The sequence below is a fragment of the Rhododendron vialii genome, chromosome 1a (assembly GCF_030253575.1).
Source record: "Rhododendron vialii isolate Sample 1 chromosome 1a, ASM3025357v1".
Taxonomy (NCBI): Eukaryota; Viridiplantae; Streptophyta; class Magnoliopsida; order Ericales; family Ericaceae; genus Rhododendron; species Rhododendron vialii.
Window position 1 is genome coordinate 48,639,737 of NC_080557.1, and position 24,146 is coordinate 48,663,882.

At 37.4% G+C, this 24,146-nt stretch overlaps 3 protein-coding genes and 1 pseudogene across 3 annotated transcripts in view; 2 read left to right on the forward strand and 2 right to left on the reverse strand.

Annotated features, from left to right (window-relative positions):
- LOC131304791 (DEAD-box ATP-dependent RNA helicase 10-like) overlaps positions 1-436 on the forward strand; it is a 29,958-nt gene extending 29,522 nt beyond the window's left edge. Inside the window, exon 13 of the mRNA XM_058332183.1 lies at positions 131-436. Coding sequence (XP_058188166.1) covers positions 131-244 — 114 coding nt within the window. The 3' untranslated portion in view covers positions 245-436. The remainder of the gene's footprint in view (positions 1-130) is intronic.
- A 1,359-nt stretch (positions 437-1,795) lies between these two features.
- On the reverse strand, positions 1,796-6,270 carry LOC131304831 (phosphoglycerate kinase, cytosolic-like). The gene is made up of 6 exons (XM_058332263.1): positions 5,957-6,270; positions 4,387-4,464; positions 4,013-4,273; positions 2,859-3,176; positions 2,434-2,592; positions 1,796-2,271 (listed from the first exon to the last, which is right to left on the reverse strand). The coding sequence occupies exons 1-6, from the start codon at positions 6,149-6,151 to the stop codon at positions 2,077-2,079; spliced, it is 1,206 nt and encodes a 401-aa protein (XP_058188246.1). The 5' UTR covers positions 6,152-6,270; the 3' UTR covers positions 1,796-2,076.
- LOC131332450 (phosphoglycerate kinase, chloroplastic-like) lies at positions 6,220-8,268 on the reverse strand (annotated as a pseudogene).
- A 4,860-nt stretch (positions 8,269-13,128) lies between these two features.
- On the forward strand, positions 13,129-20,643 carry LOC131304583 (BRCT domain-containing protein At4g02110). Its single transcript, XM_058331864.1, has 10 exons — positions 13,129-13,486; positions 13,644-13,733; positions 13,835-13,939; positions 15,381-15,482; positions 15,640-15,724; positions 16,017-16,086; positions 16,213-16,257; positions 16,894-19,296; positions 19,470-19,686; positions 19,897-20,643. The coding sequence occupies exons 1-10, from the start codon at positions 13,379-13,381 to the stop codon at positions 20,452-20,454; spliced, it is 3,783 nt and encodes a 1,260-aa protein (XP_058187847.1). The 5' UTR covers positions 13,129-13,378; the 3' UTR covers positions 20,455-20,643.
- Positions 20,644-24,146: the final 3,503 nt, after the last annotated feature.

Here is a 24,146-nt window from a genome sequence, read left to right on the forward strand (position 1 = left end):
TGATGTAACTTGTGCATTGTTGCTTATTACAGATTACACGTCTTTTTTCTGTTACTAATGTCCTTGTGAAATGTTTTATACTTATGACGTCTTCTTTTAATTTCTTTCTTCTGTTTTCAAACTTATATAGAAAATCAAAGAACATGGTGGGAAGAATAAGAGAAGAGGTGGAGGAGATGAGGGCGAGGAAGAAGTTGAGAGATATGTGAAAGGAAAAGCAGTTAAGAAGTCAAAGAAAAGATGATGGAAAGAGCAGCAATCAAACAGCGCATGAATGTGAAATCCTCCCGGCAAATTTTGTTTACTTTTCTGTCACAATTTTGCTGTTGTAACTCGTGAGTTTTCTCTAATGTGTAATGTACACCGGTCTACAATTCTGCTATTCTATTTTGTAAGAACCCAAGTTTTTCATTGCCTTGTTGGTGTTCTTAAGCTATTTTAGTCTTATAAGTTGTTTTCAGAACGTGCACCTAACACTAAACAAGTGTTCTCTAAACTTAAAAATGGCTATCAGGCCTTAATAAGCTGCATAGCTGCACCAGACACTCTGTTCAGAAAGTTACTCTAATTGAATCTGTAACCTTTGCCCGGCAACCACGATATTATTACAAGAAACTTCTAATCATGTCCAGTCATTCAATTTCTCCCACGTTATCTTATTTCCAGGTCTCGCTTACCGCGGGATGTATTATGATAAGAGAATGACAAAAATGACAAAAGTAGAGAGTAGTTCCGAAATAAATTTGCTAACATAGATCTTCAAATATGGTTTAATTTTGATTTTGCTACCTCTGTTGGAGATTGTATGGGTTTGTTCTTCCTAAAGTTTGCTCTGGTACTTTTCATTACTGATTGTTGTTTATGGAGTGCTTTTTTTGTTTAGTTTTTTGTCGTAATTTGTGGGACTAATCATTCGGCTCAACAAGAGAAATCCAAAAACAAAATATCGACTGAAGTTGAAAAAAGTTCATATAGAAAAAAGACAAATAGGCAACTATTTGGTATTTTTTCCCCGTCTTCAATGGTTGCTTTTCGTCATAATATTTTTTTACTTTTTAGACTCTTCTCATAGAGACAAATGGCCAATTCAAAAGGTAACATGAATCTAACAAAGAAAACCCTAGAAAAGGCAAAAAAAACAACTCCGATAACAATCGGCATCCGGCAAAGAAAATCTTGAATTGACAAAAGCTCAACAACGTCGGCAACAATTGGTGTCCGACAAAGAAAAGAATAACTCTCTCTCTCTCTCTCTCTCTCTCTCTCTCTCTCTCTCTCCGTGTATTTTTATGGTTGCTACCTCTCTTTTACTTTATGTGTTAGTTTATTTTTGTGGTCGTCTTCAAAGATTCTCAAAATGAAAAGTACTTCGAATATTTTTACAATTCGGACGATGATTATAAAGATTGGTTTTCAGCTACCAAATGAAATTTTCCTAGATTCCGAAAAAGTTAAAAATATGGAGTATCATATCAAGAGAACTTTACAAGAGAAGCTAATTAAACCCGATTCAACACAAAATTCTATCAAGCATTTTCTGGATTTTTATTATTACTTAAGTCTATTTTGTAAAAGAAATAGAATATCAAAAAAATGGATTTTTGTCGAAGGTGAATTTGTCTGCTTTATAATTTCCCGTAAGTAATAAATCGCGTCTTTGAATTGAGGGATTTCAAAGGAAAGGAAAAGAAAAGAAAGAGTTAAAATCACTCATTTGAGTTGAGTATTTTGGTGAGAAAAGTGAAAAATGAAAATTTTGATTAGCTCTCAAAAACGAGATAACAATGCATAGAGATGAAAAAATAGCCAAGCTTTCAATCGCATGGATATCAACTTCCTAAAGGACACAAAAGACTAACAAATGGTTTCCTTGTAACCTTAAGTAGGACCGTCCCTTGTAAGATCCACTGCCAGGCAATGAAAAAAATCACTGCCCATAGGAATCTACTTATTCAAGTTTAATCTCTATCGCACTACTTGTTTAAGTTCTATTTTGGTTTGAATCCGCTCTGGTCAAAACCCCAGACATAAAAGCATTCACTAAATGCACTAGAAAAGACAGAAACAAAGTGTTGCTCAAGCATCATTAAGGGCAAGAACTCCAGGAAGTGGTTTTCCCTCGAGAAGTTCCAAGTTGGCACCGCCTCCAGTTGAGATGTGGCTCATCTTTTCCGCTAGGCCAACCTTCTCCACCGCTGCAACAGAGTCGCCTCCTCCAATTATTGTTGTCACCCCCTTTCCACTAAGGTCTGCCAATTTCTTTGCAATTGCCTGCTCATAAACAAAATAGTATTCTGTTAGGGCTCTACGGCAAAGAGGGAAGAGGTTTCAACTATAAGAAATGTAAATGTATCAAATGCTTGACCATTCTTGTATAGCATGAGGCCAGTGGTAATGCTAGATGTAAGAGGGCACGTAAGTTGTTTCGTGTACCTCTGTTCCTGCAGCAAACTTGTCAAACTCAAAAACGCCCATAGGTCCATTCCAAATAACAGTTTTGGTGGTATCCAAGGCTTCCCCAAAGGCCTTAATTGAATCAGGTCCGATATCCAATCCCATCCAACCATCAGGGATACCAGATGCTGGAACAGTCTGCAAGACATAATGAAAAATGTTTTAAACCTCTTGCAGCAAGAATTAGTAAAGAAAATATTTGCACTCAAACACGGGACCAAAATCATGCAAATCAAATCAGAAGGATAGATTTCCTTTCAGCCTTTTTGAAGGTAACAAGCACTCTATGAAATTGATAGAAATTGTGGCATGGATGAAGATGTTAAGTTGGATTTCACTTCAAACTACACATGAAAACCTGATCAGAACTTCAATTAATTGAAAGGGGTGGAAAAGGAAATAACCTTGCTATTGGCATCAGCAGCAAACTTGTCAGCAATAACTACATCAGAAGGCAGCATCAAAGACACCCCTTTAAACTTTGCCTTCTCAAGAAGGGATGTTGCAAGATCAAGCTTGTCTTCCTCCACAAGTGATGATCCAACTGAGTGACCTTGGGCCTTGTAGAACGTAAAAATCAAACCTCCACCGAGCAACAGAATGTCAACCTTCTCCAACAATAACTCAATCACATCGATCTTACTTGACGCCTTGGATTCACCAACGATCGCAGCAAATGGTCTTTTGGGATTTGACACGGCTCCAACAAGATAGTCAAGTTCCTAGGACCAAAGGTGAAGTCAACATGTCCAGTTAACTTAAGAAATAGTAGTTACCACTAACCAATAATTAAATAAACAACTAAGAAATAGTTTCAGCTCTACCAGATGCAAATTTCCATTAGCGCAGAGTAAATATAAAATTAAGTAGGATAACATGGATGACACCATCATTTATATGTGGGCTGAACAAGAAAATCAAAATTAAGTCGCTAACTATCATCAAGCAGGAATATCTTTTATTTATGCAAGGGAATCGTTCTCTGCTTGGCATATCACGTTGGGTCAATTTCACATGAAGAAGAATTACCTATTATGATTGCTGGGCTCACAAAGTAAAACCAAACAACTGGTGACAGCCCACCTTTCTTTAGCAGCTTCTTTAAGCTCATTGTGAGGCACATACCAAGCTCCAGACCTCTCATGACATCTTGATTCTTGACAAACTAGACTATCAAACGAATACTGGAAGATTCAATTTAAGTCCCCAAACAATTTCTTCAATAAGTAAGTTTTAATTGTGATTATAATGTTGCTCAACTGATGCACACAGTGCCATGTGATCTTAGTAAACAAAGTCCGAGATTGGGACTGAGCATACAACATGTGCTAATGCAAATTCAGATCACTCTTTATCAATTGATCAGACAATCAAAACCTCAAAAACATCAAAGCCATGATTCGCATATTGTTCTCCAAGAATTGTGCTGAATATTAATACATTTTAACCAAATTTTATTTGCATAATAAATGTATATTACCGGTAAAATTTAGTATTTTAGTTCCTTTAAGAAAGTACCCAAAGGAATATAAACCAGGTAATTATTGGATGTACAAACCTTCTGCATAAGGAATCCGGCGACCGAAGGCTTCAAGTACTTAGCCACTCCTTCTGTGGAAGCATGTGCTCTATGAGCAGTTCCAAATGCATCATTCATGTAGAGATCAGCGAGCGATGCTAGCTTCTTCGCAAATTCAGGATCATTCTTCTCTTCCTCCTTATAGAACCTCACATTCTCCAGAAGCAGGACACTCCCATCTGGCAATGCAGCCACCATTTTTTCAACTTCTTCGCCAATGCAGTCATTCGCCATCTTGACCTGTTGGAGGCACACGAACAAGATGCAGTAGACATTCACCAAAATAACCACATTAGTGACTGCAAACAATGTCGAGTCGAATGAATCTTATACTTAAGTTGGAATAAACAAACCTCAACACCAAGAAGTTCAGACAACCTTGGCACAAGAGGCTTCAAGCTGTACTTCGTTGTGACACCCTTTGGGCGTCCCTGCAACCCACGTTTCAGAAGTTGAATGAGTTTCTTCTTTGGCACAAATGATCGTATAAATTACTGTGCAAAATCATAGCAATACTTTTAAAAGGGAATAGAACCTAAACTCCAAGACTTCGTCCTATTGGATGATGAAATAAACATGTTCATCTTGGCATGAAGGAATAAACACATCTTGCCATCAGCCACAGGAGAAAATGTAAAACAAATTTTGGGTAGATCAAGACAGGATTCCATTGCGGAGTTTCTTCTTCTTCCCTTCCTCCTCCTCCTCCCCCACCCCTCAAACCCCAAAAAAAAACTCAACAACAAATGGATAAACTTTGTGACAAATTAGACAATCAAAACAGAAAAATGACAAGTGACAACACACAGCTATGGATAAAATCCAATAAGTAAAGACAGTTTTCTAAAATAAATTAGGCAGTGCAAAATATACTCCGCCAAATTAGTTTCAAATCTGCCGTTAGCCACCAAAGAAACTATTACATCAATAACAAATACGAGTGCCTCATCAATAAATGCCTTGAATATGAAGTGATCGCTGCAATGAGTTAGAAAAACTAGAACAGTGGCTTTTTGGCCTTTTGTTCTAGGCTCTAATTTGTACACGGATGGCATCCCTTGATGCCTTTCCAATAAATTCATTACTTATCAGCTATGAAGCACCGACACCTCTAGAGGTCGAGGTATCGCAGTGTCAGACACGGGGACACGTACGGGACACGCCACGTGGCGTGTCCCCTACTTTAATTTGAATTTTTCAGGGGGACACCGCGGGGACACGGAAGGGGCCAAACTGCAATTTTAAAAAAAATTTGGGGGCCAAACTGTAATTTTTGAAAAAATTGGGGGTCAAACTGTAATTTTTTTAAAAAAAATTGGGGCCAAATTATAATATTTTTAAAATTTTTGGGTGCCAAACTATAATTATTTATTTATTTATATATATAAATAAATAAATAAATATACACGTGGCGTGTCCCCTGCCGTGTCCGTGTCCCCATTTTTTTAGAATTCCCGTGTCCCGGTGTCGGTTTCGGTGTCCGTGTCCGTGCATCATAGCTTATCAGGAAAAAGGATTTTAGAAGAACACGAATTCGTCAAATTGTAGAACCGAGAAAATATGTATATCTTGTAAAAAGTCCCTCTTTAATATAACAAGAAAGTTGGCACACACTATGCCGGTGCACATTTTTAGGTTTGTTCTGCATACTGGGGTAGTTGTTATGATTTGGTGGTTTTTAATCAATTACTCTTTTGCCCAGGTGTAACCGCCCATGCCAAGTTATAATTGATGCATAACTGATTTTGGAGAGAGGAATTATTGAAATAGTAAAAGTATACACAATCTCAAAAAAAGAGGAAACCAAAAATGTGTTCTCCCTTTCTATATCAGAATAGATATATAGATAGATATTAGAATGAATAGATAGATAACAAGAAACCAATGATAAACCCAATATCAAAAGAAGTAGATGGGTGTTACCAGATGAGAAGAGAGGATGGCTTTGACACCATGACCCATCAAGTACTTGATGGTTGGGACAGCTGCTCGGATTCTGGTATCATCGGTGATATTGAAATTGTCATCCAAAGGAACATTCAGATCAACCCTCACAAACACCTTCTTTCCCTTCAGATCTGGTTCCTTCAGATTACCTACACTCCTCTTTGTCACCATTTCGACTCCTTCCTAACTAACAATCATCGAAACGAAAACACAAACAAAATCATCAGCAGATCAATCAATTATCTACATGCATGATGTGCATGAACAAGGGGGAATTTGAACTTACTGCGATATGAGATCACACAAGTAGAGATGAATTGGATAATTCTCCTTCTGGAAGAGTGATACTCCACTAAAGAGGCAAATGGAGGATGGGCTTGAAACAGCCCCAACGAGGTAGTCTAGTTCCTGATATGCGGAAATAAAAAAGCTAGGTGAGGGGAGACATAATTAGTGGGGTATTGATCTGTTAAGCTCTCTATGGAAAGAGTAGGATGCCTTGGAGAAGGACCCAACATCCACAGGTGTGGCAGATGCATGAGAATAATCTCTTGTCATCTGCCCAGCCATGTAGATTATTCAGGTGAAAACATACATTTATATAAGCAGTGTATCTACATCTGCATATGTTCCAGTTACATTCTACAAAATGAAGTTCTGCATAGTGGCCACAGGTGAAACATCAAGGACAAGAGCAAACTGAGTTATTCCAACCTTCTAAAGAAGGAAGCCGGCAAGAGATGGCTTCAAGAATTTTGTGACCCCTTCGGTGGAGGCATGAGCCCTGTGTGCAGTGCCAAATGCGCCATTGACATAGAGATCCGCCAACGAGGCTAGCTTCTTTGCAAACTCGGGTTCATTCTTTTCTTCCTCCTTGTAGAACCTCACATTCTCAAGAAGAAGAACACCGCCTTCAGGAAGGGAAGCCACCAATTTTTCAACCTCCAGACCAATACAGTCATCGGCCTTCACAACCTGTTCCCATTGACATAGAATGGTAGCAGGAACAACCCATGTTTAATGAACACCAGATACTCTATTAAAAGGAACGTATTTTACTTGCATTTTGACAGTAAAAGGAGGGTGTACCTGAATACCAAGGAGTTCAGATAACCTGGGCACAAGAGGGGGCCAAACTGAATTTTGGAGTAACACCTTTTGGCCGTCCCTGAGAATTCAAGGGACTGAATTAGCTAAGCTCAACTAGTTCAAAACCAGATATCTTAAGCCTTGTTACAAGCTCAAAACTACATAAAGCTAAATAAAAAAACAATTATGCATCCAAAGAAGCCATGCTCAGTGTGAATTTAAAGCTGCCATACCGCTTAGCACTAAAATGCTAGGAAATTGATTAAATTATGCTAAGGTAACCAAATTTCTCGTTCAACTGGCACTGCAATAAAGACTAGTGGAAAGAAGCCTCCTTCCTGGAAAAGTGCGATGAACCCAAGTACCAACAGCCTTTGTGATGTCCACCAGAGTATTCTAAAAGCAATTATAGAATTATGAGATATGAGGGTACGTCCTCTTCTCTAAACGTCATATACTAAGTAGTTTAAGTAATAAGTACACGCTCGTAAATAAAAATAAATGAGATATGACCGAATTTGTTATGAGAAACGGAAAATGTAGAACTCCATGAGACACATAAAAGATGAAGTATTTACCAGCAGCGAAACAAATCAGTACCAAAAGAAAAAGAAAAGAGGAAATCCATCAACCTTGCTTCGGAAAATTGCCTAGAAAAAACCATCGGTTGACTCCCATGAAACTGAGTTCATAATTGGAAAATTTCAGAGAATGGCAATTGAAGATGAGATACAGCAAGACTACAACTTTACAAGTCAAACAGTCAAACTTAATTTCCGATTAGGCAAGGAAAACTCACCAAGTGACTGGAAAGAATAACTTTAGCCCCATTGGCCATCAAATGCTTGATAGTAGGGACAGCAGCTCGAATTCTGGTATCATCGGCGATCTTCTGGGTATCGTCCAAAGGGACATTCAAATCGGCCCTGACAAAGACCTTCTTACCCTTCAAGTCGGAGGCGGTGAGGTCTCCAGCGCTCTTCTTGGCCATGCAGACCAACCATCTGGAGGCTTTTCCACGGCCCTTGTTGAGGGATCGGAAGTTGGAGCCGACGTGGAGGGTGAGGAGAGGGTCCGCGGCGGAGAGGGGAGCAGAAGAATAGGGTGGTGGTAGGGAGAGACGGCGATCGGGCGCGAGAGGGGGAAGAAGAAGTAGTGGGAATGAGAGACAGGGACGTCCGTGCCGCTGCAGAGGCCATTGCTCTAGAGAGAGAGAGAGAGAGAGAGAGAGAGAGATGGATGGAGTCTTGGTGGGGAGAGCCTCTTCTCGCACCCCCCCTGACACACCCCCTCCCCCCGGCCCCACCACCTTTTCCCCCTTTGCCCCTCCTCCCCTCCTTTTTCGATTTTTTTTCTTTTTACTTTGATTTGTTTTTTTTTTGTTTTTTAAAAGTAAATAATTACTGTTTTTTTTTTACTTTTACTAATTTTTTTATACTTTTAAAATACTTTAATTACCGGTTTAGTTTTTTTTTAACTTTTACTAGTTTTTTTTCTTTTCAAAAACTTTAATTACTGTTTTTGTTTTTTTTTTTAACTTTTAACTTTTACTATTTTTTTTGTTTTACTTTTACTAGTTTTTTGTTTTACTGAATGTGTGGTTCTAATTGAAGATAAAAAGAAAATTTAAATGAGTGGTTATAGTTGAAGATAAAAAGAAATCTGAACAAGTGGTTAGAAATAAAATAGATAAAAGATATAAATAAAAACAAAATTAATGAATTCAATAACATAAAAGAATTAGAAAAATTTTAATAAGAGTAAAAAAATAAGAGTAAAATTTCAATAACATAAAAAAATTTATTCACGTATATAATATTAAATAATTTGAAAATACATATAAAGAGTAAAAAAATAAGTGTTCCGATTTTTAATTCATTTGAATCGGTGCGAAAATCTTATTTTTCTTATCATTTCATCCTAAATGGTCGTAATAAATTTTTGACTCTAAGGCATTTCAATGAGCACCCTAAGAGAGACCTGTAACTAAATAAGGAACCTTAGGATACTTGTTGAACAGTCTTAGAGTTAAAAATTCATTATGACTATTGAAGATAAAATGATAAAAAAAATAAGATCTTTGCACCGATTCAACCGGATTGAAAATTGGAACACTTAAATAATATTAAATAAATAAAAATGAAAAAAGATATAAAAGTTATTAAGTAAATAAATGAGAAATAAAAAATAGGTTGATTACTTACGTATATAATATTAAATAATTTAAAAATACATATAAACAGTAAAAAAATAAGTGTTCTGATTTTTAATTCGTTTGAACCGGTGTAAGGATCTTATTTTTCTTATCATTTCATCATAAATGGTTGTAATAAATTTTTGGCTCTAAGGCTTTTCAATGAGCACCTTAAGAGAGACCTGAAAGTAAATAAAGAACCTTAGGATACTTGTTGAACGGTCTTAGAGCTAAAAATTCATTATGACTATTGAAGATAAAATGATAAAAAAAAATAAGATCTTTGCACCGATTCAACCAGATTGAAAATTGAAACACTTAAATAATATTAAATAAATAAAAATGAAAAAAGATATAAAAGTTATTAAGTAAATAAATAAGAAATAAAATAAGAAAATGCCGTGGGTTGAATTATTGGCGGGTATAATATTAAATAATTCAAAAATACATATAAAGAGTAAAAAAATAAGTGTTCCAATTTTTAATTCGTTTGAACCGGTGCGAAGATCTTATTTTTCTTATCATTTCATCCTAAATGGTCGTAATGAATTTTTGGCTCTAAAGCCTTTCAATAAGCACCCTAAGAGAGACCTGAAACTAAATAATAAGTCTTAGGGTACTTGTTGAAAGGCCTTCGAGCAAAAAATTCATTATGATCACTGAAGACAAAATGATAAAAAAAATAAGATATTTGCATCGATTCAATCGGATTGAAAATTGGAACGCTTAAATAATATTAAATAAATAAAAATGAGAAAAGATATAAAAGTTATTAAGTAAATAAAAAAAGAAAAGAAAATGCCGTGGGTTGGGTGAATTGCCCGGGGGTATTTTGGTCTGGGGGGTGGGGTCGGGCAGGAGGGTGGGTGTCAGGGGGGGCGCGCAAAGAGAATTACCTTGGTGGGGAATTAACAAAGAAGGAAGTACTGGTACTTGTACTTAGATTGAGAAGGCGGGGGATGGGGTGTATTTGTGGACGTTATATAAAAAAGCAAGTTTATCAGCTACTTCAAAGTAGCTTTGTGTTTGGTAGTTGGAAGTTTAATTTAGTTTATTCGGTTTTGTTATTGTCAGTTTAATAAGTTGACGATAAATACATTATAAGATAAAGAAATACATATTTTTGTGTATTTTTATATCTTTTAATATACATTTACACTCTCACTATTGTCAGCCCACTGAGCAGATTTTAGAATTTTCCTAATTTATTTTAGTTTTGGTAGTGGGTGGAGAGAGAAATAGAGTAATGATCGAAGATAGGGATAATAATTGGAGAGAGATAGAGAAAGATGAAAAAGTAATAATTGAAAAAATAGGACAATAATTGAAGAAAAAAATAGAGTAATGATTGAAAACAAAATTAAAACTAAACGGTTAACCGAACAAAGCCTTTATAGTTATTTTGGCTTACAAAAAGGGGAAAAATACCCCTGCAGCAGAGAAGGAAAACAAGGAGGTATTTTGCCTCCGTCTACGGTTGTAAGCTAAAAATAGTTTACAACTGTTTGTAAGCAATCCATTTTTTTATTTGTTTTATCTCTCCCTCTCTCTTTATTAATAATATTTTAATAAAAAATAGGTAAAATAGATTATATTGATGTAGTGTTAAAAATTTATGTGTAGGTAAAATGAAAATTATGCACTGTTCAAGAGCTTTTTTAGCAAATGACTGGTAAATTTGCTCTAAGATTGAGAAAAAGAAGGCAGTACTAGTATTTAGAATATGTACATCAACAATAGCTTAAATACCTAAGTAGTAAAAAAACACCTTTTTTTACTTTACCTATCCATTATTTTCTATCCCATGACACTAACCTCTCTACTACTCCTCTCTATTCCCATTAAACAGTATAAAAAAATACTCCACCTGTGATGATAAGGTACTCAGGTAAAGTGGGTGTGGGACAGAGGAAAAAGAAAAAAAAATATTTTAATTTTTTGTTCATGAATAGTTGCTCGATAGATGTAGAGAGGATTTTTAGAAAAAATAGCTTCAGGTTTGCAGAGACTGTTGCAAGCTGTTTTTGGGCATTTGATTTGGTAAAACAGCTACATAAGTGAGTTTTGCTAGTCTCATGTACATGCTTTTAGAATTGATAAGGCGGGGGATGGGGTGTATTTGTGGGCATTAAGATTGAGAAAGAGAAGGAGGGGGGAAGGGGATCAGTGATGATTGGGCATCAACAATAATACATACATAATAATTCAAACATGGAGCTCGCACATAATACTATATGTGAAGTTTATATATATGCGAGAGATTATATTTAATGTTGTGTTTGAATTATTACATGAGTATCATTTTTGCTATCCTATCGTTGAGGAGAGGTTCAAGATGTTCGACTATGCTTTCCAAGCGCGCGCTCTCTCTCCGTCAAAAACAAGAAGAACAAACCAAACAAAAAGTTCACACTTATGTCACTCACGGCTTTCGATCCCCTGTGTGTTGCTCTGGTTTCGTTTCAGGCCCCCTTTACTGGGCACGGTTCCCAAAACCCGAACCAAATAGAATTGTCCCCATACTCTAGTCATTTCATTTTGGTCTCCTTACAAGTACAAAAAAAATATTAAAAATTTAAGAACACAATTTTAAAAACTCAACTCCAAATAAAAACGTATTCAGAGTTGTTCAATATATGTGAGTCAATGTGTATTCAACTAATTTAGACACGTCTGTATCCAGAGTTAGTTTTGTTTGGAAATTCTGTTCAAGTAACAGCATATGAAATTTGCTCCGAACACGAGTGCGTCTTTGCTCCAAAACAGATGCATGAGGTGAGTCAAGTGACCCATGGCTAACGCTAATATTATGTCGTTGATTGAGAACATTACTATAAATGAAAGTGTAGATATGGTACCTGTGACCCCCGTGACCCCTCGAGGCAGTATTAGCTCCTCGATACTCGGTTATGAGAACTTGAATTTTTTTAGTTTCCACATTTGTACTCAATTGATATTCGGCTAACTTTTAAGAGAGCCCTTATTTTACCGAGAAAATGACGGCTCAGGACATGTTGATAATTAATATCAGTCAAATACATGCTAAGAACATTTGTTAATGCTGAAAATGTCTTTGGTGGATATTAATTATCCAAACACGTCCTTATCTGTCATTTTCCAATAACAAAATGTTACTCCTTCCGTCTCTATTTAATAATAAATGTTACGGTACACATCCCGTACCATTATAGAGATTGAAAATGAAAAACATATGACATTTTAATCCATATCAGAGAGTATAAGGTTTAACTTAAAACTTTGGGAAGTGCTCTTAAACAACAAGAGTTGTACTAGTATTCATTATTTTGACGAGATGAATTGTAAAATTATAAAAAAAATGGATTTATGTTAAAAAAATTTAAAGAAGACAATATTTTAGACAAATAAGATAACTGTTTAATATTTTTTTCGTTTTTAGTGATTTTTTTTTTGTTTCTTTCGGCAATAATTTTGTAATTTCTAGACTTTTATTGTCCAGACGAATGATTAATCTAAAAATTTACAATGAAAAACTTACAAAAAAGTTACGAAAAATAAAAAATACCAAAATAAAACATCAGCTTATGAATTTACAAGAACGCATCATAATATTAAAATGACATCATCACCGTCAAAGCGCACACAGATGTGGAAAAAAATGAGTGTAATATACTTTTTGATGAAATTCATACTATTTCAATCAATAAAAATGAAAATAACTCAAGAGAGTGAACAAAACTCAACTAGACAAAAATGCCATCGGCCCCGTGTGCGTTATTTTCCTCTCCCGCCACTGCACCCAAAATCGAAAAGTTTTTTAAAGAGAAATAAAAATCCCTCCATTTTTTCCAACCAAACCCCCACGCCACCCCACCCCTAATTTTCATTTCCTTTTTTTTTTCTCAACTCTCTCTCTCTCTCTCTCTCTCTCTCTCTCTCCCTCCCTCCCCTTCATCCTTCCTCTGGAAGTTTTATGGTCTCCCTTCAGTCACTGCCTCCTCTCCACAGTCACACATTCGCTTTTCCCTTTCCTACAGTAATAAACTACCACTATTTGTTTTCGTCTTCCTCAAGAAGACACTCCCCGGTTCGTAAGTCACACCCTCTGAAAGCCGTTAGGTTTCTGTTTGGTTCAAATGTTGGGGACCAAACAAGATTCAACAGTTTTATACGACCACCCCTCCGAAACCTTCACCGGTGTTCGTTTTGTTCTCCTTGGATTCGATCCCATCAACGCCCAAAAGGTTTCCCCTTCTCCCTCGTTACTATAATTATTACTGCTAATTTAATTGTTCAACTCCTCGGATTGTTTTAAGTTTACATTTTTATTGACCGGGTGTCCATTTATTTACTTACATGGTTCATGTTTCTTCTCCAAAATTTTGAAATTATCACCTACAGGTCAGATCGAAGCTTGTTAATGGCGGTGGTGTTGATGTTTGTCATTACGGCCCCCATTGCACTCATGTCATCGTCGACAAGCTTGTTTATGTAAGTAGCACCATTCTTGATTATCTGCTCGTTATTTCAATGGAATTGGGGGATGTGAATATCTTGTGGAGAATTCAAAATTGAACTCTTTTGTGGTGCAGGATGATCCTATGTGTGTTGCTGCTCGAGCAGATGGAAAGGTTTTAGTCACTGGGTTATGGGTTGATCATAGTTTTGATATCGGCATGCCTGTTGATCCCACATCTGTGAGTTTCTTTATCCAATTTACTTAATTCTGTATCCCGAGAGGATTCAGTCATGTATATGTTTGAAATCTGATAAATATGCAGTCTTTTATTCACTTTTTTGCTGTTGGTTGTTGAAGATAGAACAAACTCCAGGATACTGATGTTGTTCTACTACTATGATCTCTCCACACACACACACACAAAAAAAAAAAAAACAGTCAAATTTGCTTCGGCAGCTCAGCTCCTTTCATATGCTATCTAGTTGTCTTTTGTATCAGAATTCTATCCCAACAGTATACCAGTTCATAAAATTTTTATATTTGTATGATTCTCCTTCTGTTCATCAAATATACAATTTGAAAATTTTGCAAGTGGGCTAGGTCTCACTATTGCAACTCCTAGTCATTTTTATTTTTTTTTGGCAAGTACTGTCATTGAAACTTTGTTGGTAGCCTGGCACTAATGTGGTAAAATTTATTACCATAGTTACAACACTTGCGTGGTGACTTGGGCTTCCCATTTCACCATGAACATCATATTGACAATGTTGCGGCTTTGCCGATAATCCTGTTGTCAAATATTTCACATGTTGTAAGAACTAGTTCAGTAATCATCCCTGGCTAGAGCCCACTGCTTTGGTTGGGGATGGGGGGTATTTGGCGTCGGCCATGACAAATAATGGGATTAGTTTATGAGTTTATGCTATTAGTTTATTGCTTTATCTTTTACCTAATGATGAGTCCTAGCTAAGTTGGAATAGGCTACTTAAACAATAACAATGACAATAGTACCCCCGTAATCCTCATGCGTCGATGGTATAGGCGGAGGAGACTGGGGACAGACTTACCTTTAGCAATATATGCACAAAGTAGCTGCTTTGAGAAAGTTTTACCGTGGAAATAATGGCCCCTCTACTAGTATAGGCTACTAGCTGCAGTAGATAATTTTCACCTACACAAAAACGGTGGTTTCCTTGCCAAGAGGGGGATTGCTAGGCCTCAGTTATTCTCGAGTGGTTAACAATTCTTACGACTACCCAACAGTGTATGGCCTGGAGGTCTAGCCGAAGTTACTTTTAGTTGCCCACTTTGTTCGTTATATTTCAGAAGTTAATTCTCGTAGGATGTGCGCTTGGGATACCGGCATAACATTGAGTTTAGATATAGATGATTTGTACGTAATACTGTTTCTAATGTCTTACTTTGTGGCAGAGCTAGTTCATGGATGTAGTCATCGATGGATACAAGCCAATGCTCTGGCCCCTATTTGATATTTTTCTACAGCTGATATACGAAAAGTCTATTACTGTGCTAGTGCATGATATTAAGCCCCAATGAATCAATGATTGTGGTCATCTAACTTATACAATAACCAGATTTCTTTGTTTTGTTTTGTTTTTTCCTTTTTAACATATACAATGTCTACAATCTCATTGGAATGGTTATCTGTCATCTCACAGGTTATGTATAGACCTTCAACAGATTTGGATGGAATTCCGGGTGCTAAGTCTCTCGTAGTTTGCCTGACTGGCTACCAAAGGCAAGATCGAGACGATATTATGGTTGGTATTAGCCTTTACAAGCGTGTTTCTTTCTGTTTATCCAACTTATCTGCAGTTCATCATATCTGGTTTTATCCTTACTAAGATCCATTTACCATAAACTAGTTATAGTTCCTTCATATGAACATGTTGTCTTTCCAATTGTACTTCCTTTCAGACAATGGTTGGGCTAATGGGGGCAACTTTTTCAAAGCCGCTGGTGGCCAACAAAGTTACTCATCTCATATGCTACAAATATGAAGGTGCGTTGTTCTCTTGGTTTTAAACATTTACCTTCAGTATCATATTCATGGCAAATCACAATGCATGACATTTCATGCTGGTAAATAATCTTGTTAAGTTGCTTCATTTATGTCCAAGTTTTTCTATTTTCTCCTGTATAAACTTTGGGGTATTTCATGTTATTAATGGTTCTGTTGACATTTACTGTCTAACTCTAGAACTGTACAAGTTTGTGACAAAAGCCTTCCAATCGTTTTATCACTCGGTAGTTGGTATTTTGTCCATACGTGGATAATGTTCTTATTTTGCTAGGTGAGAAGTATGAGCTTGCCAAAAAAATGAAAAAGATAAAGCTTGTTAATCATCGATGGTTGGAAGACTGGTATGTCAAATGCTTTGTTCTTGCACTTGGTAATTTATGTTGGGATATTTGACTGCTACAGTATCATATAGTTGGGTATTTCTTACTCTTATTTAAATTAGGATCTGTATTTAATTTCTATTGCAGTTTGAGGGCCTGGGAAATACTTCCAGAAGCTGACTATGATAAAAGGTGTGACTCGAATTTAGACTGTCTTTCTTTTATGGTCTTTGGATTGTGCTTTTAAATCTATATATGGACAAGTTGGCATAGCGGTGCAAGTTGATTTGCATGTTGATCTTTGTTTAAAAGGGTCAATAAATATATATTTAGTGTTGGCTTGCATAACGTCCCTTGAGTTCCTTGATTTTTATGTGTAGTGGGGCCACTATTTTAGTGGTAAAACTTTCTAGGTGCAATCACTTTGTGCACATATTGCCAAAGGTTAGGGCTTTTCAAGTCCTCCCCCACCCATACCCCCATTGATTTGGGCATTACATGGTCATTGTTATTGTTGTTGTAAGAAATATATATTTATTGGTGAGTCCTGATAGACTCACAGATTTCAGCCTTCAGCACAAAGAGAGTGAGAGAAGGACAGGGGAAAAAAGGGTGGGTGTGTTGGGGGGGATTGTTAAAACTTAATGGAAATGTGAATACAGCTGTGTCAGTTTCACATCTTCCATTATTTACTTGTGCATTTTACTGATGTCAATGCTTTTTTGGATATTGGATAGGAAGCGACACTGTTACTTTTCATGTCTTTATCTTTTACAAAGCTTTGCTCAATCTTATAGTCAGTATTCTCCTTCCCTCCCTTCCCTTCAGTGGTTATGAATTGGAGATGTTGGAGGCCGAAGCTAAAGATTCTGAAGAAGAAGCACATGAGATTCCTATGAAGCAATTTGGGGAAAGTAAAATCAATGTTAGTCCTCATAACTTACATATTGGGACATTAAGGGTCCATCCATCACCCCTATCAAAGGAGGAAGTCTCGAGGAACCTGCTAGCAACAAGTGCATCTGAAGATTCATCAAAAACTGCCAATAATATCAATGCCGTATTTGCCACTGCAGAAGAGACCCTACCTGTTAAAGCTTCGAACTCGCAACATATCCATAAAAAGCATCCTGAGGTGCCTTGTTTTCAGGACACCAGAACTCTTGGAGATGTTAGCTGTGGGGAGCCATCTGAGCAGCCAATTAACTCACACGAATGGACACCAACTTCTGCCAAGGCTGGAACTGAATTGACTTCTACTTCCGGAAGTGCTAAGATGTCCCCTTATTCTGATGCAGCAAAGTCAACTGTTAATTACTCGAGCAAGACCCCCAGGAGAAACACACTTTCAGTGTTATCGGCGGAAATTGCTAAAAATTTAAGTAATACTTCTGAGGTGGATATAGATAAGTCAAATGTCAGTGTTGGTTTTGGTTTCAGTATCTCTTCATCCAAAGCAGAACAGGCTGGGGGTAAAACTGACTCTGGATTTATTCCTTCCAAGAAAACTGTGTTATGTGACGAAGGTGGCAAAAGTGATACGCTCCCTGAAAAGAGGAAGATGGATGTTTCTTATGGTAGCTCAAAATCACAAAAGATGAGCGGAAGTCCTTTAGTGAATGATAAGACTGAAGGTTCAGAACCAGCAGTCCTGGTAAATGGTGCATTAGATGAGAATGCTTCTCTGGGTTCCGGACATAAATCTTCGCCCGACCAGACAAATTTGTCAAGCTTTGACAGAAAGATGAGCGGAAGTCCTTTAGTGAATGATAAGACTGAAGGTTCAGAACCAGCAGTCCTGGTAAATGGTGCATTAGATGAGAATGCTTCTCTGGGTCCCGGACATGAATCTCTGCTCGACCTTGGAAAGACAAATTTGTCAAGCTTTGACAGAAAATCATTGTCGAAGCCTGTTGTGAACGCTGTCACCTGGGAGAGTAGGCATGAGGACAACTTGGAGGCACTTCAAACGTCCTTCACTGGATTAGATGACGTGAGTTTTGTGAGTGAGCCTGGCATTAAAGATGTCATGAATGGGGAAGCTATCCGGGTCGTGTCTCCAAAAACTGGAAGGTTAGATGTCAAGAAATCTGTTAGTCCGAGCTTGGACAAAGGTGAAAATGCAGACTCAATTTCAAAACCATCTAGGAGGAAGATGATTGCCAAGAAGAGTTTGGGTTCCAGACCAAGATTAGGTCCTGGCAATACCAAAAATCAGAAAGGCCCCATCTGCCGAAACAAAACTGCCTTGCAATCTGACGTTGTGACTACTTTGGTTGGAGGGAAAGAGACTGCAAATACGAAGATTGATAATTCTGGGATTGTTGAAATGATTACTTCAACTGTTAATGTTGAAGAATCAGGGAAGGAACCAGAGAATAAGACAGGATCCATGGATGATGAAACTGAGGCTCCAGAGGACAAAGAGGAAAATGAGTTTGAAGCGGAAGAGAAGCCTAGAGACGTGGATGGCAGTCCCACAAATAAGATGAGTAAAGTCATGAATGACAAATCGGAGGATGAGCAGCCTACACCAATTAGAGCTAGTGCTACCACGTTTAGTTCACTTGACCTAACAAAAACATCAGATCAAGATGGGAATGGAGCTGAACTTGAAAAGGCAGTTCACGGCAGGAATCAAAAGCCCGACAAATCAACCATTAAAGAGGATGGTGAGAAAGAAAAATCAACTGAATGGAGAAAACGTCCATTGAGTAAAACTTGGAGAAAGTCTGTTCCATCTGATGAGGAGAGGAGAAAATCAGATGAAGGTGTGAGTGGAGATGAGTCCAGAAGTAAAAAGAATACTAAGAAGATTGGAAAGGACAAAGATAAAAGAATTCCATCTCCTATTGGTAAAACCAAGAAAGCTGTACCTTTAAGTAAGCCAGTGAACTCCATGGACATAGAGAAGGAAAATCGGCCTGTTGGTGTTGGAGATCAAAATGTCTGTCATAGTGAGCAACAGCCCACGAAGATCGATCTGAACACTGTTGTCACTAATCGGGATTCAACAACAGTGAAAAGGATTCTAAAAGTGAAAGTTGAACCTGTGTGGTTCATACTAAGTGGGCATAGGCTACAAAGAAAGGAATTTCAGCAGGTTATTAGGCGTTTGAAAGGAAGGGTCTGCAGAGATTCACATCAGTGGTCGTATCAGGCTACACACTTCCTTGTTCCAGATCCGATACGTAGGACAGAAAAGTTTTTTGCTGCTGCAGCATCGGGAAGGTATGGCTGTGCTGCAATTTTTTTTTTTTTTGGGACTTTTGCAGATCGATAATCAACTTCTAGTTTCATTACAAAAGAAAGGACTTCATTCAAATAGCAGCTTGCTTTCTCTGATGTGGAGTATGGAGTCACATTTTAATGTTTGCCTAACATTGATTCCACCTCAAATGCAGGTGGATTCTGAATACTGATTACTTAACTGCCAGCAATCAAGCGGGAAGATTGTTAGCAGAAGAGCCTTATGAGTGGCACAAAACTGCTCTAAGTGAAGATGGTGCAATCAACTTGGAGGCTCCAAGGAAGTGGCGACTTTTGAGGGAGAGAACTGGCCATGGTGCCTTCTACGGAATGCGCGTTGTCATATATGGAGAATGCATTGCCCCACCTTTGGTATATTATATATGCTACCATTCTCACTGATTTACGTTTATTGTCCATTCAAATCCTTGATCCAAATACAGATTAAATCTCTTCATACTTGCGTCATTTTAATTTCATTGTGTTGCTTCATTTTTGTTCTTCTCTACCTTTCTCCTTGTACTCATGTTGCTTCAATATATGCTCTTTGATTCTTACCTCTTCTTGTTTGTTTTCCATCAGGACACCCTGAAGCGTGTGATCAGAGCTGGGGATGGGACCATATTAGCCACCTCTCCCCCTTACACCCGCTACCTCGAAGCTGGAGTTGACTTTGCCATTGTTAGCCCCGGAATGCCACGTGTTGATATGTGGGTACAAGAGTTCTTAAGACACGAGATACCCTGTGTTTTAGCCGATTATTTGGTGGAGTTTGTTTGTAAGCCTGGTTATTCCCTTGAGAGACATGTTCAATACAATAGTCATGCTTGGGCAGAAAGGTCATTTGCCAACTTGCTGCGTCGGTTAGAAGAGGTGGTTGTTGTTGAGGAGCAGGGACTTATTTATGATCTACCGTGCCAAATTTGTGGGTCTCGTGATAGAGGAGAGGTTATGTTGATTTGTGGGGACGAAAGTGGTTCTACTGGTTGTGGTGTTGGCACTCATATTGATTGCTGCAATCCTCCACTTGAACATGTACCAGATGAAGACTGGTTTTGCACTAAGTGTAGTGAGAGCAGAAACAATGCGAGCCATCCTAATAGCACCAAGAAAAGAACCTCTGTATCAAAGGGCAAATGAAATAACTTTTGTTTCCTTGTACGTACTGATTTCTTTGCTTTGATAGTAATTTTCTAGTCAGTAAACTTTATTTTGCTATTGTTTCTTGTCAATGTGGAATTTGTAGCTGCCTTCTAAGGATCGGAACTATTGCAAATAAGCTTCTGCTGCCTTAGAACAGTCGAAATAGCATATGATATTTATGTCCCAGACTCACCCATATGATTGGTTTTCTGTTTTACTTGCAATTCAAACAGGTCTTGAAACCGTTGGTTCAGATGTGGAGCTCTAAAAGAAACCAAGGTCCATGCCTGATTAAATTTGATTGAAGATGGGTCTTTGGCCATAATGAACTCTGCCGGCCATGAAAACTTGCAAGCATGCCATCAGCATAGATTGAGCTTTCGGTTTCTTTTGTTACAAGAAACCCCGAGAGCAAGATAGATAGACGCAACAACAATACATGACATGGGATAAAGATCCAAAAACCCCTTGTTACTCTAAAATGGCCTATAGCACATTACAGAAGTTGGGGATCTGAACAATTTTGTCTTTCCTTTGATTCAGTTGGTGAACATGGTCCAGGCACTGGATGGTTAAAGCCCATCTACTGTTTATGGCCCAACAAAAAAAAAAAAAAAAGGAACTTTTTCAAGAGGGCAGAGTTGAAGAGCCTTGGGCCCCCATATTTACGGCCCGGCTTCCACCAAATGGAGTTTGAATGAATATCATATCATATCATATGCTAGGACTTGTAAACAGTATAAGTAGTAGGAGTACTAGGAATATTAGTAATTTAAAATGTCTAAAACTGTACGATCCAAACATGATTATGGGAAAGTGAAAGTGAATTAATTAATGTTGACACGGATCTCAAACCACATTCAGACAACGAGTTTAATTTTGGTAAAAATAAATAAAAACAATATAGTAAGATTTAGAATAATCGCTCGCCGGTGGTCTAAAGTTCAAATGGGGCTAGCTGAGCATGAGCTGATTGATCACCAACTCTTACTCGTTTTCTTTTTCTTTATCCACCGCATCCGCAGAATGTGAACGGGGGGGTTTTAGTCAAATAAATCTGGTGTTCGATCTGTTCTGTTCTGCTACTATCGGACTGGACAGGAGTACAGGACAGGACAACCTTCCTTCCTTCCTTCCTTCCTTCCCAAGTTTTGTACACTTTCTCGACTACTGGTAAAAGTCTCAGACTAGTCTTGTACTACTCCACTAATCTATCTCTATGTATCTATCTATCTATTTATTGTGTATACTCCTGCCATGCAATGTATCTGTACAGTGCAACGACAGAAAAAACAGAGGGAGAAAAAGAGGGGAGAGAGAGAGAGAGAGAGAGAGAGAGAGAGAGAGAGAGGCATCACATGATTCCATCACATGGTTCCCCTGACATCATCATATCATCGTATATATATATGGCTACGACTAGGTCTCATTCCAGAATATCTTCTTAAAAAAAAAATTATTTATTTTATATTTTCAAACTCAAAAATAATATAAATGAAAAATAATTTTTAAATTTTTTTTGCACCGTATGAAAGATCTCAATGAGATCTATCAAACAAGATCCATATTGGTAGAAAAAATTATTTGCGTAAATTATTTTTAAGCTTAAAATTGCTTTCTTAAAATGAAATGACGCCCCTGACCTCATAATCAATCCCCATCCCTACAAAGGGAAGTGAACAAAAATCCGCAATAATGGAAGGGTGTTAGGGGGTATTTGGGAAGCAGCTTTTTGCATTTCCATTTTTGGATTTTAAATGTTTGGTTCTCCTATTTTCAAACCACATTTCTCAAAATCCATTCACCAATTTTGGTTAAAGAAGCATAATCCAAGAATGAGGTCAAGAAGAGCTTTTCACAGTTTTTCATTTTCCACTTCTACATTAAATGACCAAAATACCCTTAATCATTCCTACACCTGTTGTAACAAAATGATAAAGACAAAAGGCAATATGGTAAAAATTCAACCCATAATTCATTTTCAACATTCATCTACCAAACACTACTACAGTTTCAAAATATATTCTGCACATATCTTCCAAACACTCCTACTATACTCAAAATACATTCTGGTCATAATTCAAAAAGCTAAAAAACTGAAAATAAAAAGCTAAAAACGGTGAACAACGGCAAGGCAGAAATGTATGGAGGCTTGTAGCTCAAAAAGAGGAGATCAGGTCAGGTTATAGGACTAAAAAAGGAAGAAAGAAAAGATGTTTGGGCCGTGAGAATAGATAAGAAACCGTGCAAAAGAAGTCCTTTTCTTTAGCCACAAGATAATAATTTATGCTTTCCTTTCTTCAACACAACATCTATCTGATACTACTCCACTATAGAAATATACTAGTATATACTATCTCTGATGGTCAGAAAATTAAATACTAGTTTTACAAATTTGAGAGTTTTACTAAAAGATAAGATGTCTAAAACTCACTTTTGTGATTAAAAAATTCTGAGTATGAGATGTGAAGCCATGTTTTCTCCACTTTAATTTCCTGGAGTTTGCTTGTATTTTGCTCTTTGTTTTAGTATAGGAGGAAATATTCCTTCTGTCCCAATTTGTTTGTCCAATTATCGAAATACGTGTCTTTCAAAAATATACTTATATCTTACATTTTATAATTTTTTTTTTGATTTTTTGATTTTATATAATAAAACTAATTGAGATCTATTAAACAAGATCCATATTGCATATTAAAAACATTACGAATTGAAAATTATAGTCAATTCTTTGAGAAATCAAACGCTCTTAAAAAGTAAAAAAAGGGACAAACAAACCGAAACGGAGAAAGTATATTAATAATCATAACAACACCCGCGCGCCCATTGACAATCAAATTATATACTCCTACTACTTAATACTCCTAAGCTAGGAGTAACGCATTCCTTGCACCTACGACCTACTGTGATTACGTAGCCACCACTTCCCTTTCAGTAATGCTACACACACAGATTTTTTGTGGGGCCCACTACGGGTCCCACACAAATAATCCGAGCCGTTCATTAAATGTAAAACATTTTTTCAAGGGGCCCCATAAAAAATCAGCTCAATCCGATACTCATAGATGCTTGATTCAATCATTTAACTTTTCATTCGAATCTCAGGATAATAAAAAGTTAAATGATTGAATTAAACACTTATAGATATCGGATTGAGCTGATTTTTTGAGGGGGCCCTTGAAAAAATGTTTTACATTTAATGAACGGCTCGGATTATTTGTGTGGGACCCGTAGTAGGCCCCACAAAAAATCTGTGCACAAAATCTGTGTGTGTAGCATTACTGCTTCCCTTTTGAAACCTAGCTAGCGACATCTTGCACTGCAAATTCCAGCAGCTAATTCATGCCATTAAACTTTCTACAACAATGTGCGCGTAATCGCGAGTGTTTCGTTAATGATACGGTTCACGACCCAAAATCCCGATCGGGATCCCGACGCACCGCAGGGCACATTTCGGCCACCGGACGGCTGATCTGAGCCGTCCAAAAATTCTATAAAAAAAAAACCGAATGGGCCTACGCGAGAATCAACGGCATCCAATGTGTAAGTGCTCGATCCAAACACTCCATATTTTTGTATATACTCCAAAAACATGGAGTATATGTACACAAAAAACATGGAGCGTTTGGATCGAACACTTACACACATCGGATGCCGTTGATTCTCGCGCAAACCCACTCGGGTTTTTT